At 47.8% G+C, this 20,459-nt stretch overlaps 1 protein-coding gene across 5 annotated transcripts; it reads right to left on the bottom strand.

Annotated features, from left to right (window-relative positions):
- Positions 1–20,071, bottom strand: Pex5 (peroxisomal biogenesis factor 5). Of its 5 annotated transcripts, none has more exons than XM_057766809.1 (16): positions 19,942–20,071; positions 19,204–19,366; positions 18,612–18,647; positions 18,171–18,303; positions 17,869–18,000; positions 9,919–10,024; positions 9,380–9,470; positions 8,890–9,000; positions 8,599–8,694; positions 8,110–8,229; positions 3,199–3,342; positions 3,000–3,070; positions 2,384–2,596; positions 1,921–2,086; positions 1,472–1,629; positions 1–1,333 (listed from the first exon to the last, which is right to left on the bottom strand). In XM_057766809.1, exons 2-16 carry the CDS (start codon positions 19,348–19,350, stop codon positions 1,132–1,134), a joined length of 1,926 nt encoding a protein of 641 aa, XP_057622792.1. In that variant the 5' UTR covers positions 19,351–19,366; positions 19,942–20,071; the 3' UTR covers positions 1–1,131. The 5 variants fall into 5 exon arrangements, with proteins under 5 accessions (XP_057622792.1, XP_057622799.1, XP_057622795.1 ...); XM_057766816.1 differs by having other exon boundaries at positions 8,110–8,205; XM_057766812.1 differs by lacking the exon at positions 19,942–20,071 and adding an exon at positions 19,688–19,817.
- Positions 20,072–20,459: the final 388 nt, after the last annotated feature.

Genomic DNA, 20,459 nt, shown 5'->3' with positions numbered 1-20,459 from the left:
AATATTTTACAGTTTTATTTTTAAATCATTTACACATATGCATACAAAGAAAAATAAATTTCAGGATGGAACCTTGGGACCATGGCAGTTAAAAAAAACCTCTGATCACTAGCTCCTGAAGACAAGGCAAGAGGCCTAGCAGTCATTTGTGGGGGCTTGTGTGTCTCCCCACACAGAGCACAGTGGAGAAGAACCCAGCTGCTCCCTCGGCATCCCTTGATCTTCACCTTGTGGAGGTAATATGGGGGGGGGGGGGCGCTGTTCAATGCTATCCCCTACAAATGTTTCAAGAAGGCTTATGGTAACACTGAACCCTCCTTTTGCTGGGAATTTGGCAAGAACACAACTTCTAAACCAGTTTGCTACAAGTTTGCTCAGTTCCTGCTTACCGGTGGTCTCTCAAGGAGCAGAGGGGACTGCAGTACTGACCACACCCCTACTGTCCCACCTCAGACTCTGGGCTCATTGCTCCTCATAGCCCATGCTCCCTGCAGTGATGAGCCCAGGCCCTGAGGACACTACAGTAGCCACATGAGCATCCACTACTTCAGGATGAGCTGGGATGCTACTACAGAGCATCCCAGCTCACTCCCACGAGAGACAGAACTATGAGCACCTGTCCCAAGCTTGGATCTGTGGAGACACGTCAGCGTTTCAGTTAATAGGCCAACTGCTAACATCCATCCCACACAGCATCACATGGCTGTGAGAACTCTTACACGCCACTGCTCAAGGAAGCTGGACTATTGCCAATTCCCAGTAAGAGTAGGGCAAGGAGAGACTTACAAATGTGGTAGACCCTATCATAAATGGCAGCTGATGACAACAATCTCCCTATGTCATTGGGTCCTACCCAAAAAGCAGCACCAAGAAAGGGCAATGATGAGCAGAAAGAGATCTGTAGCTGGATAGACAGCCCTTGAATTACCAAGGGACAGAGATAGCTCATTCCCTACAATTATGTAGGACCTAGGACACAGACTATCACCCCTACATCGAGGCAGCTCCTGAGAGGTCGCACCGCTCGTGGTCATCAGCCCAATCCCTTGGTAGGCCCACTGGAGGAGAGGGAGTCACACCCAGAGCAAGAAGCCCTCCAGACAGACACTCACAGGGCAGCTCATCCCACTGTCACTGGGGCAGGCCAAACATAGCTAGGAGGGCAGACAGATCCCGAGCATCAGCCGCCCCATAGGCATCGCTCTGACCTAACATAGATAACGCCAATCGCAGGGTACTCCAAATGTTCTCTGACATGGCGCCCCCCTCACCCCGAGGGCCCCGGCTCTTCCTCTGCATGTTCAGCGCCTCCAAAAAGTGTTCCACGGCCTCCCTGTAGGGAAGAAGAATGGGAGCAGGTAAGCAAATCAACAGTGGGTGAGGCATGGGGCATGGCGAGGAAGGATCAGAACACTAGGAACCAAAGCCAAGAAGACAAGGTATATCTGCTCACAAAGGAGTCCACACTCACCGGTGAGCCCCAAGGTTGATGCAGCTGATGCCTAGGTTATAGCGAGACCGGATGTATCCAGGCTGTAGTTCAAGAGCTCTGCGGTACGCAGCCACTGCTTCCTCACTCTGGTTCCCATTGGCCAAGGTGGCCCCAAGTTTGTTCCATAACAAATAGTCCTGGGACAGAGAGAGAGGCCTGGAAATACGAGCTAGGCATGGATCAACTTCTGCCATCCCGCCACCTGCTTCGCCACTGTTTGGTTAATGTAGGTTACTAACTCATCCTCTTGCCCTCAGCAGCTCCCACTGTGGTCACTGGGTCATCCTAAGCAGACCCCCACCCCATGTCCATATGCTCCTGTTTTCCCCTAATTTCCCTGACCCACCATGTCATTTCCCAGCCTTCCCAAGGCTTTCATGAAATCTCCCAAGCGCAAATGACTCCTTGACCCTCCTCCCAAGGCTCACATTGGGACGAACACTGAGGGCAGCCGTAAAGCAGTCCACAGCCTTGTCGTACTCCCCACTCAGGTTGAAAAGGACTCCCAAGCCACACTGCACATCAGGGTCAATGGATGTAGGGTCCAAACGCACAGCTGCCAGGAAGAGCTCTTTCACTTCAAGAAACAGGGAGCTAGGTAAGGAGAAGAAAAGCAGAGCAGTAGGTAGATGGGTCTATCTGTATTCCTAGCCTCCAAACAGCCCCTTAAAAAGGCAATCACATTCCCAGGGGTCGTCAATGTATCAGTCATCTCTTTACCCAAATCCCACTTTGCAGCCTGCTCTCTTTCCGGCACTGCATATAGAACACTGACCTCCTTCGAGCTGACCATGGGTAAACCATTATCTTAAAGCCTTAGATCTCAGCATATTGAAAGCTCTTACTAGGACTCACACTACCCTCCTCATCCCAGGAATCCCATGCACTCACTCAGACAACAGAGATCCCAAGACACGCTTGCTGGGACCCAGTCCTGTCCCACTAGCCCCTTCTTCACCAGGAGCCACCAGATGGGCATAGGCTGGTGAGTAGCGCAGCCAGTCTCGCAGGGTCTCACAGGCCTGTCGCTGCAGGGACTCATTGGTAAAGCTTACAGCCAGTGCCATCAGTGCTGTCCGGTTATCTGGCTTTAGCTCCAGACACCTGATGGGACAAAGATGAGCAGACTGACACCAAACCTGCAAATGACACCAGCAGCCCTCAGCACCAGAGGTCCACAGCGAGCTTTGAAATACATTCATGGAGGCCTGACTTCTACCCTCTCAGCTTAACCTAGAGAAGAATCCTCTGGACTTCAAGTCAATATTAAAGATCCCAACCTGAGAAGGCAAAGTTTTAGCAGTCAAAGACCAACCAGGATCCCACAAATACAGTCAAAACTGAAGAAGGATGCGAACCAAGCCTTCCGCTCACTCCTCTAGCCATCACTGAGCCATCTGACAGTTCCTTTATGCCAACAACGTCAGGAAAGACAAGGACCTGGTTCTGGTGGCCATTAGGCTAACGGCTACTTGCAGACCTACATCTTTCACAGCGGCATACTCACCTCCTCAGGGCACTGATAGCCAGGAGCTCCTGCTCATTCTCAGCCTGGGTGGTACCCAGATACTGCCAAGCCTAGAGAGAAGTTGACGACGGTTCCGTCATTGACTTTGCATCCTCCCCTCCACTGGCTTCCCCAACTCTCCATCTCACTTGCACCCCATCTGCACGCCTCTTTGGGCCCTGGACAAAGCCCCACTCACTTCCATGTGCTTAGGATCCTGCTGCACAGCAGCCTCAAAAAGCAGCACAGCATTGGGCAGATCTCCCTCCTCAAGTCGACGCAGCCCTTCTTCAAAAGCCTGAGGGTGGTCACGCAGGGGATTCTCCTCCTCAAACTGGTACCCCTAGAAGGAAGGGAAGCGATGGGTGAGGGGACTTCTGAGAGAGAATCCAGTCAGGGCAGCACGGCTAGGAAAACAGTAGCCACACAGGCATATCAAAGTCTCCGGATTATGGAAACCATGACGAAGCAAAGGTGAGTACCAGCTCAGCTGCCATCTCCTATTACAGTGGCTGAGAAGCTGCCTGTCGCTCTAAGTACTTATGCTGAGATTATAAACTTATTTTAGGAAGCCTTCCCACGCCTACATTTCTATATCTTCAATTTCTCTCCACCGGACAGAGCACGCCTCTCAACAGCACAGTGATCACAGTGAAAGCTCTTCTCTGAGCCCCAACTCCTAGTGTGATGGCAGATGGGGGGAGCGCAACATGAGTCGGAGGCCCTGCCTTCAAGGCCAGGCTTTCCCAGCTGATTGGGTACATCAGAAGTGCTTAATCTATTCCCTGTAACTAAGTTTCTCTCTTTTTGTCCATTTGTTTGACTTTTAGGTAGGGTCTTGCTATGTTGCCTAGGCTGGCCTCAAACTCACAACTATCTTCTTGCCTCAGCTTCCCAAGTAGTGACATTACAGACATAAGCCACCATATTGGGCTTCTAGATTTTGAATACAATGTGGATCCCAAAATATGGCTAGTAGAGAAGGCTTCTACAAGACACTGCTCTCTTCCAGCTGAGGGGAGGGTCTCAAATGAGAAAGTTAGGGTGCCCCTAAAAAGTTTTGCCAACTGACATTTGATGTGACGTAGAAGATAATACGGCAAGGTCAAAAACCACTGGTAAGCCACAAGGCTCTGGACAAATAAAATATTCCTTCGGGGGACGTAAACAGTTACTACCACAAAAAAGAACTAAAACAAGAACTAAAACCATAAGTAGTCACCAGACAGTTTGGTGACCACAGTTTCAAATACAGTAAAGAAGACACGGAGAACACAGCAGTAAACTGGACAGAATACAGACAAGCTGTCCTGTTTGTTCATCACTGTGAAACAAAGAACCAGAAGCTCTACATCCTAAACCACAAGTCAGCAGCTGCAGAGGACAGTCAACAGCTGCAGCCAACAGTCAACAACTACAGGGAACAGTCAACAGCTGCAGAGGACAGTCAACAGCTGCAGAGGACAGTCAACAGCTGCAGAGGACAGTCAACAGCTGCAGAGGACAGTCAACAGCTGCAGCAGACAGTCAACAGCTGCAGAGGACAGTCAACAGCTGCAGCAAACAGTCAACAACTGCAGAGGACAGTCATCAGCTGCAGAAGACAATCAACAGCTGCAGAGGACAGTCAACAGCTGCAGCAAACAGTCAACAACTGCAGAGGACAGTCATCAGCTGCAGAAGACAGTCAACAGCTGCAGAGGACAGTCAACAACTGCAGAAGATAGTCATCAGCTGCAGAAGACAGTCAACAACTGCAGTGGACAGTCATCAGCTGCAGAGGACAGTCAACAGCTGCAGTGGAGATCCAAATCATGAGACTCACTGCTGGAAATGGATTTGAGGGGAACGTGTCACATGGATAGCTGGAAAACATTAAAAACTCAGAAATGATCCTATTGCAAGGGATAGCATTGCCTTCTCAGTAAACAACCAGACAATAAAGACGGCACACCCTGCGGGTCCTACTGCAATGTCACAACTCCACCACAGGAGGGCCAAGCAGTCAGGGCAGTATGTAAGCAATGAGCAGGACTGTATCATCATCAAATTTTACACATGGACACTGAAATTTAGATTTTAATTTCCAGATATTACAAATTGTATTACTCTTTTGATTTCTTCCAGCCATTTAAAAATGCTAAAACCATTCTCAGTCACTAAACCATTTACAAATGAGCAGCAAATTCATTTATTCCACAGGCCACCCATGCTCTAGATCATCTGAATTCAACAGAATAAATATTTTTACATTTAACCTTAACTGCTGGCCATCATCAATCCACCCTTTAAGCCACTCTGTGGGAAACAGAGAATGTTATCACATCACATATAATGTAATTTCCTAATGAATATAATTTATGCCTCAAAGCTACTGAGAGCCTTATAAAAGCCTTTTAAACACTGTTCAATAATGGTGGTTGGAGTTACTTCCTTAGGGTTCAATGGCTGTGTGTAGCAGTCAGCAGAGATGAACGTTCTCACGTGTCTCCAGCAGACAATGTGACAAATGAATACCACCGTTGTTCAGATATGAGTCACCTCTAGACCCCGTTACCTATCACTTCTAAGGTCTCATCAATTACTGCTCAAAGAGCAATTAACTATTATTTTCTTGTGCAAAAATAAAATATTTACACAGATGGAAAAAGAATACTCTACAGGAACCCTTCACAGCCTACGGAGTGCAGAGAGCGTCACTTTGCATCCTGAAATCTCTAAGCCAGCTGGTCATCTTGTCTGACCCCCTGCCTTGGGCTGGTCCAAAACCACACAGGATCCCACTGCAGACAGAGCAGTGCTTCAGAGTCCCCACACCACAGAAACTCTTTCAGCAACACTGTACACGTCTTTTTAAGTCACAAGTATATGTAGCCTCTGAAAAATCTAAAGGTTATCAATAAAAAACGTTTAATTTTAAAAAAGGATAAAGAGGGATGAGGAGATAGTTCCATGGATAAAGCACTTGCAGGTAAGCAGGAGGACCAGAGTTCGGACCCCAACTCCTGTGATAAAAAACAGGCAGGCGTGGTGATCCAGTCGGATAGGAGATCTGCAAGACAAGCTGGCCAGTTAGACTAGAGCTGTGTCAGTGAGCTCTGGGTTCAGTGAGAGACTCTGCCCCAGACAGGAAAGTGGAAAGCAACTAAGGAAAACACCCCATGTTAATATCTGGTCAGCACACATGTGCACACCACAGACACAAGCAAAAAAATAAACAACAAGTAAAATGTACAAAATGACCCATGAATATATTTGACAATGAGCTCATATCCACACTTTTAAAGTACCCCATATAATTCAGTACAATTTAGCTTATGGACAGGGAGATCTCAACTTTTCACTATTAGTGATTAATAACGTGGAGCATTCTTATGAAGCATCCATGCAACTGTTTCTAAGCCTAGTTTTGCAATATTTCAAGGTATCACTGACATTTAATAGGATTCATGGATCTAATAACTTATAGTTTTTGTTTGTTTTGAAAAACAATCTCACTAACCTACACTCGTCTTTTTATAGTCAGCCTGCCTCAGCCTCCCGAGAACTAGGATTACAGGTGTGCATCACTATGCCTAGATCCCTCGTTATATTTTCAAGCTTTTAATTTTAAAGGTGTACTTGGCCCAGCATGTCATAGATACGGGAAGAGTAAGTGCTAAATGAAGCTTCTAACTTAAAAAGTTATTCTGTGTAGGTCATAAATGCCAGAGTAATCAACACTCAGAGGAAATATTACCAAATGAAAGTAGTACTTATATCTCAATTTGTCAAATGTATGGAAATGCCAATTATAAGTTAACAGCATATCAAATTGTTAATGCAGGACAATGAAAGTGTTGTCCTATAAGAAGAATTTAGGGCTGGAGAGATGGCTCAGTGGTTAAGAGCACTAACTTTCCTTCCAGAGGTCCTGAGTTCAATTCCCAGCAACCACATGGTGGTTCACAACCATCTGTAATGAGATCTGGTGCCCTCTTCTGGCCTGAAGGCATACACACAGACAGAATATTGTATACATAATGGAGGAGGAGGAGGAGGAGGAGGAGGAGGAGGAGGAGGAGGAGGAGGAGGAGGAGGAGGAGGAGAAGAAGAAGAAGAAGAAGAAGAAGAAGAAGAAGAAGAAGAAGAAGAAGAAGAAGAAGAAGAAGAAGAAGAAGAAGAAGAAGAAGAAGAAGAAATCTATACTGTGGCCAAATACAAGGAGAGGTTCCTAGAAGTAAGTGGTCCCTCAATGCACCACACAAGACCATTCTTGGATGAGCCCAGAAAGGATGGAAACAAAACAGTGCCTTTTTCCCTTGGAGCAGTTTCTCTGAGGCTCTCAGGCTCTAGCCTTCTGACAGTCCCTGGACTTCTCCTGTCTTTGTATGGCTCCCTGTGTCAACATCCACCGCCACTGCCCCGCATCACATCTCAAGATCAGGTTCTTTCTCTTCCACAGCTGAGCTGAGAAAGAGGTATTGTTCTGTTCCTATTCTGTCTTCCTGAAAACCAAGCAATTCTTTTCCTTCCCTCTCATGCTTCAACTTAGAGGCTCAATTATCAGCCATATCCCCAGTGGTCCTGCAACTCACAAGCAGATGGATTCACAGAGAGACAACTGAAGAGTCACAGACATCTACGCTAAAAGCACACATTACATACAAGATCCAAACATCTTCACCAGACTTCTGAGAAATCTTCCTATTGCTTAAATTATTTAATGTGATTCTTTGAACCCCTGAATTGGGGTAAGAGCCTGGCTCCTACAAGAAGAGATCAGAATTTAAATGAGACCTGAGGGCATAGCTCAGTGGGATACTTAGTCCTTCCTAGCACACACCACCCCTGTTGCAGAGGGTCAGCAACAGATAGACTGTCCCAGTGCGGCTCTCCAAGAGGCCTACGCATCTGTTCTTAGCGCATCCTGTGTGCACCTCCCTCGCGGGCATTACGTCACTGTAGGATTTGCAAAGGTGTTCTTGCGAACCTTTACTCTCGAGAACATAGTACACATTCAGTCACTGGACAGCTGGAGCCAGACTTCTTTACATAGATGAAGGCTCAAAAACAGTAACAGCGTGGAAAGGCTTCAAATTCTAGAACCCGGAAAGCCAGGGGCTCCTACCTTGTCATAGGAAGTGGACGTGAGGTCATCATAGTCAGAGAGCCAGGGGTGTGCCTCAGCATCCCGTTTTGCCATTTCCTCCAATTCTGCCTGCAACTTGTCCCAGAAATCGACATCAGACTGTAAGGAAGGGAAGGCAGGTAGAGAAAGGAGAGGCTTCATGACCACCCCACCCTCCCTCCTCCACTCTACTGGGATGTATCCCTAGGGCAACAGGACTTAAACGGCAATGTATTCAGCAATCATCAGCAAAGCTTTTGTAAAATGCAAATTCTCCAATCCTATCCCCAGATTCTGATGCAGGAATCTGGAATGATGTCCAAAAATTTGCATTTTGTAAAAAGCACTCGGCCCACACCTACACGATTCTGACCCCAATGATCCAGCACACTATGAACCAATGTCTACCGCTTCAGACACTAACAAGGCCATACTCTTCATGGGAAGGCACGGCCCTGGGGCACTTGTGTCCACACCAGCTGTTCTCACCTCTATAGCTGACTTGGCTCGTTCAAATTCCACATCAAGGGCAGACGTGTTGTTTCCTGATCTTGTGAACTGATCAACCCAGGCCTCTGAGGTGCCCTGTGACAAAGGCTGATCAGTACCACCTCCACCAGCTTCCCAGTAACACAGAGTGGCTGAAAACCACTGAACACCACCAGCCTGGATGCTCTCAGACTCTTCCCCACCCACTCACACTCTAGATCCCTTCCCACTGAGCACTGACCCTGCCCTGGGCAGCAGCCTGAGGCGGGCTGGGGAGTGACAGTGTCCTACCTGCTGCTGCATAAACTCTGCTGCCCACTGCTCTGCCTGAGCTCGGCCCGACCCTGCAGCGGACTCCAGGGACACCTGCCCCTCGCCAATCTGCCGCACGAATTTCAGGAACTGGGGCACAGAGACACACATAGGCACCTTGGGACAGGACTTCTGGGTGCACACTCTCAACTATGCCCAAGGAGACCCTGCACTTGACCCTCCCTATGACCATCTCTAGCTGCATCAAGATAATGCTAAAGGCCCTGGGGGGAAAAAAGCAGAGATCAAAGAGGGGATTTCTGCCTCTAGAGTTGAGAAGGCACAGAAAAGACAAAGGTTAGAGATAAAGGCATGAGGGAGAAGTGGGCGATGCAGCCAGATCCCAAGTCTCCATTCTCCGGAGGGGGACAGTTCTAGAATCTCATCCCCCTTACAGCACAGTACGGTGGGGGAAGAAGGCTTCTGCCTTCAGTCCCAGCTCCGCTGAGCACAGCAGGAGGCGACTCACCTCAGAGTTAGCCAATTTGGGGTCATCCACCTTGGACACAAAGTCACTGGCTGTGTGCTGCAGATCCTCTTCGGGATGGTATTCATCGTACCTGGGTGAGGAAGAAAGACCAAGTCACCCACCCCACTGCCTACACTCTTCCCCAATCCCAGCCCACGGCAAACAGAACTCTTGGGGGGGAAACAATAATCCTATACTACTACCATAAGGAGCTACAAGCTCCTTATAAAGAGATATCTCAGTGGAAGCTGCGAAGTCTTTTTACCCTCTCCTTTGCCGAACACAGCTCTGTAGGGAGGGAGAAGAGAGCAGATGCTCAGGGCAACATGGTGCATAGAGCCACTGACAAATCCCTATGGAACAGTTAGGATCACTACCAATAGTTGAAATACCAAGAACGCTAGCGGCGATGTTAATAAATGAAGTAGAAAAGAAAAAACTGCAAGCTGGATGTGGGTGGAGAATGTGGAGGGACGAGGCTGGGAAAACTGCCCAGCACTATTTTGTTCTCACAGCATCCAGGAAGACACTGGACTCACCATCGATCAGTGGTGGATGTTCCTTCCGGCTCTCCCAACCACAGCTTCTCCTCAGACTGTTCCAGATACTCCTCAGCCCATCGGGCAGGGGACACAGACAAGGGATCTGCAAAGAGCAGTTGTGGGACTCATCAAGGCTCCAGGATAATGACAGAGAAAGAGGAAGTAATACAGACTCACTGACCCTCTTAAACAAACCAACGCGAACAGAACCCTGGAGAGTCCCTGAGAACGAGAAGTCTAATAAACCCCAACAGCCTCTTGGGTGGCTGAGCCATTCCCAAGGGGGCTGAATGGAAGTTTATGGAGAGTTGGGAACAGGAGACCTACTAAGGAAGATCAAGAAAGAACGGAGCAATCCCAAGGCTGAACCAGAGGCTCAAAAGCTACAGGCTATAGAAAGAGCCTATCTGTAAAGGAGGGTACGGTGGAGAGGGCTTAGAGTCAGTAAGAGCACTCGTTGCTCTTCCAGAGGACATCTGGGTTCAATTCCCAGAACCCATATGGTAGTTTACAGACAGTAATTTTAGTTCCAGGAGACCCAATGTCCTCTTCTGACCTTAAGGAAACCAAGCACACAAGTAGGGCACAGACACATGTAGGAAAAAAATACACATAAAATAAAACTTTTAGAGCCTTTATTTGTGTCTTTATCAGCTACACAAAGTAGGGCCTCGATACACCATTCCCACACATCCAAACAAAGAGTTTTGATCACATTAACTCCCTTTCTTTTGGGAGATGAAGGTGTTGGGATTCCTCTCTATACAGTCCTGGTTGTCCTGGAGCTCACTACATAGACCAAGCTGGCCTCAAATTCAGAGATCTACCTGACTATGGCTGGGGTAAAAGACAGGAGCCACCATGCCCAGCCATACAGACACACACCCACCCTTTACTACCAAACTTCCCTGTTTTTCCATTCTTCCCCTTCCCCATCCTTCCAAATCCTTTTCCTTGAAGTCTACAGTCCTCAGTAAGAAGCAGGGAGCATCAGGACTTCCTTACAGGAACTATACACGAAGTATGTGCCAAAGCTGTGCACACCGCAGCACTCACAACCCCACCCAGGAAAAGTCAGGGGTGCTTGTATCCTCATCGGCCGCAGGCCCTACACCCACAGATTAACACTGTTCTGGCTCTAGTCACTGTGACGTCGCTATTTTTGTTTTTTGATTGTTTGTTTGTTTGTTTGTTTGTTTGTTTGTTTGTGACAAGGTTTCTCTTTGGAGTCTGTCCAGGAACTAGCTCATATAGACCAGACTGGCCTCGAACTCACAGAGATCCACCAGGCTCTGCCTCCCGAGTAATGGAATTAAAGGAGCGCACCACCACCGCCCAACTTTGCTTGGTGTTTTTTAAGATAGTGACTCACTGTGTAACCCAAGCTGGCCTTGAACTGCAAGATCTTCCATCACAGCTGGGGTTTATAGGCACGAGCCATTTGATTCATTTCAAGAGGCCATGATTTTCAGTCAAATTCTAAAGTTATCTTAGAAACTCTAGTGACAAAGGGCACTGTGAGCATGGGAACAAACACTGAATAAGGGCACTGAACTGTTTCTCAACTCCTTGAACTTTGTCCTACCAAGCAGTGAACAGATTGTTCACTGTGTTGCCGAGGTAGCAGAGAAGGCACAAGCCCAGGTTGGGCCTCCTACTGTGTCCCCATCTTTCTGTCCCAGAAGATCCGACCGCCGGCTTTAACACTGAGAAGGCGCCTCATGCCCTTAGTATTGACTACATCCCACTTTACCTAAGACTCAGTCTGAATAATTTCAATAAAGCAATCTCAAAATTTGAGAAAATAATGTCAAAATCTTAAAGAAAAAAAAGAATCAAGGCTCTCAGATCACACACCTAATGGGAGGAAGTCATGCATAATTGATGTAATAAAAAAGCATGGTTGAGCCGGGCAGTGGTGGTGCACGCCTTTAATCCCAGCACTCAGGGGCAAAGACAGGCAGATCTCTGTGAGTTCAAGGCCAGCCTGGTCTACAAGAGCTAGTTCCAGGACAGCCAGGGCTACACAGAGAAACCCTGTCTCAAGAAACAAAAACTGTATGGTTGGCAACTGTTTAGGTTTACAGATCCTGTGTTTTATTTCAAGAACCCTCAACAACTGCGGGTTCTGTCCTCAGACCCTGCAGGTAACATTTTTCTTCTTCCCGTACTGTAACTAGACTGTGGCTTACGTGTGAAGACTGAAAATCAAATGTTTAATATCGAGACGGATTTCAGTAACACCTCCCAGCTCTTTAGTCCTGGTCTGTTGAAAAGAACTGCTCTTTACTGCTCACTCGGGCTGTGAGTGGTCCTCAGACCAAAAAGTCACAAGCCATTTCTGTAGAATGTTCTTGCCAACAACAAAACAAAAGTCTAAAGTGCCTGGACTTATCACATGCACACCACACTTCAGGGGGAAAGAAACACAGGTGAGAAGCATCACCTTAAACTGCGATAATTCAGGGCTAGGCGTGCACATCAGTGTTAAATTCCTGCCTAGCATTCGAAAGGGGGTGAGTTCAATCCCCAACAGCTCAAAACAGTAGTAACAACCACCTAACACAGTAATAGTAATAACAACAACAACCTGACACAGAGAAAAATCTAAAGTGCCTGGACTATACAGTACAAGATGGTATTTCATAGCTGCCCTATGATCCTCACACACTGTAATAGCTGCTCTTGGTTGTCCACTTGACTACATTTGGAATTAACAAAAACCCAAGAAGCTGGATACACCTGTGAGGGAGTTTTTCTTAATTATATCATTTGAAGTGGGAAGACCTACTTTTAATCTGGATCTTTTGAGATGAGACAATCCACCTTTAATCTGGGCCACACCTTCCGCTGGCAGCCTATATAAAGGACACGGAAGAAGGAAGCTTGCTCTCTGTCTGCTCTCCTTATCACTGGCAAGCCCATTCCTTTTCTGGCATTAAAACCTAGTCATTGGGAGACCAGCCTGGTCTACAAGAGCTAGTTCCAGGACAGGCTCCAAAACCACAGAGAAACCCTGTCTCGAAAAACCAAAAAAAAAAAAAAAAAAAACTAGTCATTGGGATCGTGTGGCATACACTGAAGACCAGATGAGACATCTAGCTTCATGAACTAAACAGCTACTGGATTCTTAGGCCTCCTGGTAGATATTGTTGGACTAGATGGGCCACAGCTTGTAAACCACTCTAATAAACCCCCTATTGTAGGAGGGAGGGGCCCACTTGTTCATCCCGGCCGCCCAGCTATGAATGTGTCTGTGTGTCTCTGTGTGCGCGCATACATATTCTATAAGTTTCTGTTCCTCTACAGAACCCTGATTAATACACACAGTATGAAAAGTGAGTCTGTCTAAATTCAGAATACCTATGGGCTGTATTCATTTCCAGATGTGAGTAAGCACAAGATGCAGACTGGCCAGAAAACATGACAGATGCTTCCATCTGTGTGACAGACCGAAAGTGGAGGGGTGGGGAGTCTTGTGTGGTGATGGGCTCTTGACTGACTAGGATGGTACTTATGCAAATCTACACATCTGATGAAGTTGCATAATACTGTTCACGCACAGATAATGGCAGGTAAAACTGAAGGAAACCAATGAGCTCTAGGGACTGTACCAAAGTGGATCTCCTGATCACCACTGGGAGACTCTGAGGTAGAAACACAAAACTTTCCTTTATGTTTTCTTTTTACTTATTTATTTTTTCACCATTACCAGCAAGACTATAAAATTTTCCATATAAAAAACAACTAAAATAAAAAGATGAACCTCAATGTTCCGGAACTAGCTCTTGTAGACCAGCCTTTTTGAATAATTCTAAAATATTAAACATGGGAATTTAAAAGATAAGAACCTACAAAACGTGCCTATAATCCCAGCACTTGGGACACAGAGGCAGATGTGAATTCAAAGCCAGCTCAAACCACACAGTAATACCTTTTCTCAAAAACAAAAACAAACAAAACAAAACAAAATAAGCCAGGTATAAGGATACATGCCAGCAGAGACAGCCGCAAATTCAAGTCAGTCTGGCATCCAAAAGTGAGATTACTGTCTCACAAATACCAAAAAAGTAACTAATTAATAAGACCTTTAAAAGTATAAAATAATTTGTCTCAAATCTATTTATCCATAAAACAACAGTTAACTTATATCACTAACATATCAGCTACAAACACGGGAAAGCCATTTTAAAGCAGGAATCCAGGGCTGGGCGGTGGTGGCGCATGCCTTTAATCCCAGCACTTGGGAGGCAGAGGCAGGTGGATCTCTGTGAGTTCGAGACCAGCCTGGTCTACAAGAGCTAGTTCCAGGACAGGCTCCAAAACCACAGAGAAACCCTGTCTCGGGAAAAAAAAAAAAAAAAAAAAGCAGGAATCCTGGGGCTGCAGAGATGGCTCAGTGGTTAGAGCACTGGCTTATTAAAGGGTTCTTCCAGATGACCTGGTTCAATTTCCAGGCCCCATTTGACAGCTAACAACAGTCTCCAACTCCAATGCTAGGGGATTTGACACCCTTTTCTGACTTCTGCAGGTAATGCATATATGTGGCGCACAGACAACCATGCAGGCAGAAGACCCGTACACATAAAATAACAATAAATCTTTTAAATAAATAAAATAAGTTCCTAGAAAATCAATTTCTTTTGCTCCTAAATCTCCATCCATCCACACATTCACTATCTGAGGCCTACGACAATAGGACAGTTTTATAGAACCCAATTTCACACAGCAATCTCAGGTGCCCACATCCGGGCCTCTGCGAAGTGGGCACAGTTGCCAACGAATGTGCAAAACAGACGGGCTCGCCAAAGGCAGCAAACAAACAGGTGAGGCAGGTCGGACATGTTTTCCTACGGCTGTTCTCAGCTGTGAGTTAGGGAGGATTCCACAGGCAGGAAGCAATTACTTACAATAAACTCAGGCTCACATTGTGCTTAGCTGCATGAACGGTTTGGTTTTTGTTTTGGTATGTTTGTCTGCTAGCTTTAAATTATGGAAATGACTAATGCCCACCCATTCCAACAGAAGTCCGTCTGTACTAAGATGCATCACTTAAGGTTAAGGTTTGTGTGGACACCTGAAAGGCCCTGTCCAGCAGAGGCTCTTTGTATAGTTCAAATTTTGACTTGAGGCAATTCCACAGGGAAGACTTGAGAGTAATCTAAAATTGAGATTTTGGAATAATAGTTCAAAAAGTATGGCACCTGGGTATCACGTCTCCTACTAACACTTTGTAAGAGGGTTCCAAACCTCCGCCTAGCAGAGAGTACTTAAAACTAAAGTGCTCCCACCGGGCGGTGTGTGGCGCACGCCTTTAATCCTAGCACTCAGGAGGCAGAGGCAGGTGAATCTCTGTGAGTTCAAGGCCAGCCTGGTCTACAGAGCTAGTTCCGGAACAGGCACCAAAGTTACAGAGAAACCCTGTCTCGAAAAACCAAAAAAAAAACAACTAAAGAACTCCTTAGAGCACTGCCTGCACCTTACTTGAGGAAAGGGTGTCTGGAGCGGCTTACACTAGTGGTTGAGCATTTCTCCTGTGCGCAGAGAAGTCCTGCCTTCAGGAGACAAGAAATGGTCAGAGGAGAAGCCAACCAAGTCCCATTAGCTCCAAAGCCTTCAACTATTCAGGACCCCGTGACTGCCTGAAAGGCTAGAACCTTTGTAACTCTCTCCACTGGTATCTCTTCTCATCCTTGGATTTCTCAAAGCAAAAGAAACGAACAGTGCTTCTCTCAGTGAGCAGTCAGGAGGAAGAAGGCTGAAGACTGCCCTTCCCCTTTGCCCTAATTTGATAGGTATGGAGGAAAAAAGTCAATCCGCAGGGAGGCAGTGAGCAGAAGATGCCCCAAAGACCATACAGGGCTAAGACTAAGTGTGTAGCCAAGAGAGAAAGAACATAAAGACATACTGACAGCTTGGTTCACAGTCAAACCCCCACTACACCCCAGGGAGAAAGCTAAACAATGTGCTGTCAAACACCTCCTGAATACCTATGCTCAGGCCATAGTCAGTGCTGCCCTCAACCTTGGCCAGGGAAGTTTCTCTCTGCAGTGGTCTGCAGGGAAGACGGAGACTTGGAACTGGTCAAAGTGCTGAGAAAAAGTATCAATCACTCAGCCCTCAATGGGACATCTATCCTAATCCCCCTGCCCACAGGAAATCTCAGAAGAGGGGGTGGAGAGAATGTAGAAACCAGAGGATAGATTGGGGTGCTGTGACATACTGTCTTCAGGACATGATATGCCCAGTGCACCCATGGACTCATTTCGGCTGTACTCACCTGCGCGAGAGCAAGTCAACGAGATCAGGTGACCCCTGACAGGCAGCATTAACCGACTCAGTGGGTTATCAACAAAAAAGGAGAAACAAAGAGAGAGAGGGAGAGAGGGAGGGAGGGAGGGAGGGAGGGAGGGAGGGAGGAAGGAAGGAAGGAAGGAAGGAAGGAAGGAAGGAAGGAAGGAAGGAAGGGCGGTGGTGGCGCATGCCTTTAATTCCAGCACTTGGGAGGCAGAGGCAGGTGAATCTCTGTGAGTTCGAGACCAGCCTGGTCTACAAGAGCTAGTTCCAGGACAGACTCCAAAACCACAGAGAAACCCTGTCTCGAAAAACCAAAAAAAAAAGAAAAGAAAGGAAGGAAAGGAAAGGAAAGGAAAGGAAAGGAAAGGAAAGGAGAGGAAAGGACAGGAAAGGGAAGCAGAGCATGTTGAGGTTATCTAGACGGAGTAGAGGGAGGAGTCAGGAGTTCTTCCAGAGAGCTGAGGTTACATACAATCAAGATAAACTGTTTACATGTATGAAAATGCCTAAGAATAAATAAAAGCTATTCTATTAAAAACAAAAAAACTAAATCACTTACAATACAGTGCTATCATAAGCAAGTTACTTTACCTCAAAAACTCAATATTCTTATCTGTAAAGTGGTTCTAAAAACAATAGTTAGAACTTAGGTTCTCATGGAGCTTAAATAAGCAACATATTCAGTGCACTTAACACAGAGCTCAGAACCCAGTAAGTACACAGAAGCTAATACTGTTCTTATCACCAGAGATGATCTTTCCCCTCAAAGCCGAGTCATTCTTCAATATCCATGAAAGAATGATTCCTGGAATTCATACAGACACAAAATGCTGAAGATTCAGGTCTCTTCTAGGAAATGACCTATTTGCATAGAACCCACACACAACCTTCCATTACTTTAACATCTCTAGATGACTTATAATACCCAATGTAATAGAAATGCTATGTATACAGTAATTACGTGGATTAGGAAATAATAAACACACACACACACATGCATACACACTAATGGCCAGGCACAGTGGTTCATACCTAAGAGGCTATCCTAGGAAGATCTCAGTTATGTAGGGATTTGGAGGATAGCCTGGTCTACAACAGCCCTGTCTAAAGACTCAAAAGGTATGTATATTCTTCCAAACATTTTCCATCCACAATTTGTTCAATCTACAGATGAGAAACCTACAGCTACACAGATGGCCTAGCTATACTTTAAGTTTCTGAACCCCACAATCCTACTTTCCCAGACCCCAATTCTACTCAAGATGGCTGGATGCCAGACTCCCAGATGCTACGGTGACGATTTCTCTCTTCCAGGACCGTTCATCTGATCTCCAGTTCCTCTCCACTAGACTAAAGCCGACAAGTTTCTGAGGAAGAGGCGGACCTAAGCGCTCATTCATATTCTCATTCTCCTCTCTCTCACGCTCTCCCTCCTCCCCCTCCTTTTTTCTTCATTCAAACCCAGTTTTCTCTTTAATGTTTTCATTCCCTACAACCACTACAAGAAGTCACATCTAACACCCCACAGAAACAAATCAAGTTAGAAAAGTCATTACAGCCCAAATCACCTCAGACCCTAAGAGGAGTCAGGACTTCAGATCAGAACCTTCCAATGCTCCGTCACTAGTACCAATTCCCCACAAGCCTCACCTGTAACTTCGGCAATGAACTCTTGAGACCAGTCAGTCTCACTATAGTCCTGAGCTACATCCACAGCATCTCCAGCGGCAAGAAACTCCTGGGCCCAATTCTCAGACAAGGCCAAGTCTGCTACACCGGGGGCTGAAGAGAGACAAGAGACGACTAAGAAAAACGGAAACAAGTACCCGTCACTCCTGGATGTCACCTCCTTTGTCTCCTTAGTCTGCTGATACCAGCAAAACCAAAGGATGGAGCGCTCTGGCCTCCATGCACAGAAAACACTAGCCTTCGCACCAAGCCCTCACCCCCACCTCTCTGAGGAGCCTGGCGAAAGCTTGACTGTTCAATCTCCTGCATCTCTGCCAGGAGGTCATCCATCTTGAAGGTCTGAGGGGCACGGGATACAAGGGGTGCATTCTGGTCCTGCAGGAATTCTGCCACCAACTATTGTAAAGAGATGGTGAGATGAGCCGTTAGGATCAGGGGGCCTCAGCAAAGGGGTAGGGCCAACTGGATGGGGCTACTGATGTCAGATAGAAAGAAAAACAGAAACAGGAGACAATAAAGAAAAAAATCTATATGTAAATTTGGAAACCAAAAACAGTAGAAGAAAACATTGGCACACAAATCTCATTTGGTGAAGAGAGTTCAAAGTGAAGTATGAGTGGACTGTTTAAAGGTTTAAAAAAAAATAACCATGGACCAACAAGAAAAAAATGGAGAGAGGCAGAAAAGAAACTTGTTTTATTTACCTCATCTTCAGAACCTACTCCCAAAGGCTTGGAAACCTAAGAAAGGAAGAAGAAAAGAGGCAATATACACACTGACGAAGGCCACAGACTTACACAGTACAGCCCAACTCTAAGTCTGCTTAGGTGACCTGAGGCAAGCCAAGCCTTCACAGAGCCTCGGCTTCTCTATCTAGAAAATACTTGTCCTCGGGTCGTGGAGCACACCTTTAATCCCAGCACTTGGGAGGCAGAGGCAGGCGGATCTCTGTGAGTTCGAGGCCACCTGGTCTACAAGAGCTAGTTCCAAGATGGAAGGTGGTTGTGCTCGCCTTTAATCCCAGCACTGGGGGAGGGGGGGGAGGGAGGCAGGCTAGCCTGGTCTACAGAGTGAGTTCCAGGACAGGCTTCAAAGCTACTTCTCAAAAGAAAAGAAAAGCTAGTTCCAGGACAGGCTCCAAAGCAACACAGAGAAACCTTGTCTCAAAAAACAAAACACACATACACACACACACACAAATCTGTGTAAAGATGCGCACTGCTCACTCCAGTGTCTGTGACAACAGAGAAAGCAGTTACTGGGCTGACAAATGGGCTCCCCTGCTAGAACACTCACCGTCTCCGCAGCAGAGGCTCCTGGGGGCCAGGGGCCAGGCCTCAGTCCCTCCTGCCGAAGGGCCTTGTCCTGGGTGAAGTGGGTGGCCAGCTTCATGAGCGGGTTGGCACCCCCACATTCGCCCTCCACCAGCTCCCGCATTGCCATGGTGACCACCAGCTCCCTGATAGACAGATGATTAGAACTGTGGTCCCAAGGCCAGACTTTACCAACGCACGCCCCAGCACCTATCTAAAGCAGGGGGGCCCACGACGGTCCCTGGGGGCCAGGCCTCCGGGGCCAGGCGACCTGCGGCTGGCCACCCCCTAGCTGTGTCCGGAGCCCAAGGGGAGTCTGACTCCTCCCTCCTCCCCACTCCAAGCCACGGCTTTCGGCTTGGGGTCCTCCCGCAGCTGTCACGACTGCATCTCAGACACCACCCGCCCACTGCAGCCCGACAAATGGGCCCGGACCCCTGGGGAGCACGGGTAAAGGCGTCACCAACCCGGCTAGACGGGGACTCTGACCGGACAAGGGAGAGCGGGAACGCCGCCGACCGTACACCTGGACCAAGTCTGGGGTGCGCGGCGGGACCCGATCCCGGTCCGCGTCACATGAGCCCCTCCCCCGCCGTGCCCGTCCGGGCCCAGCGCCCCGCGCCCCCCTTGTCCCGCTGGCCCCGCCCCCGCCCCGCAAGGCCACCGCAGCAGCGGAGACTCGCGGGCCCCGACCCCGCGCCCCCTAGGCTCCGATGCTCACCGCCACGGGCCGCACCGTAGGACCCACCGGGCCACCCGGGGTGGGCTGGGGGAGGGGAGGGGGCGGGAGCCAGGGGGCGGGGCTCGGCCTTAAAGGGACCCGGACCGGCGCGCTGCGGCCCTGCTCAACGGAAGCGGGTGAGGGGGCGGGGCCTTCAGCGGCGCGGCGTGAGGGGCGGAGCCAAGAGCCTTAAAGGGGAAGTCTTGGGCAGTTGGCACGGGAAGCGTTCGAGCAGTCCCTAGAACGCCAGAATTTATTTTGTGGAAAATGCGGAGGAATGGAGCCAGGAGAGGCTTCTAGGGCTTTAACGGAAAACCAAGGTTGCAGAGTCCAAGGCTCAGCTCTCTTTCTCTAAATCGCCCAAACAGAACCTGTGACCTGCGTCGGCCTTGTAGATCTGACCCCCTACCGCTGTGCTCCTGGACAGCGTCACAACCTCCAAGGAGATAGAGACTTGCCCCCAGTTTCTCTCCCATGTGTAATGAGGAAAATAGCGCCGGATGATGACAAATTCTGGT

This window comes from Chionomys nivalis, chromosome 1 (genome assembly GCF_950005125.1).
Source record: "Chionomys nivalis chromosome 1, mChiNiv1.1, whole genome shotgun sequence".
NCBI classification, from domain to species: Eukaryota; Metazoa; Chordata; class Mammalia; order Rodentia; family Cricetidae; genus Chionomys; species Chionomys nivalis.
This window is presented reverse-complemented; position numbering and strand designations above follow the sequence as displayed.

What these genes read in the sequence shown, in the direction of transcription:
- Pex5 (XM_057766809.1), bottom strand. Translation starts at nt 19,350, where the DNA reads ATGGCAATGCGGGAGCTGGTGGAGGGCGAATGTGGGGGTGCCAACCCG. An exon ending in CCAAATTGGCTAACTCTGAG is followed by an intron (nt 9,001 to 9,379) that starts GTGAGTCGCCTC and finishes TCTGTGCCCCAG; the next exon opens with TTCCTGAAATTCGTGCGGCA. An exon ending in TTGGGATCTCTGTTGTCTGA is followed by an intron (nt 2,087 to 2,383) that starts GTGAGTGCATGG and finishes CTCCTTACCTAG; the next exon opens with CTCCCTGTTTCTTGAAGTGA.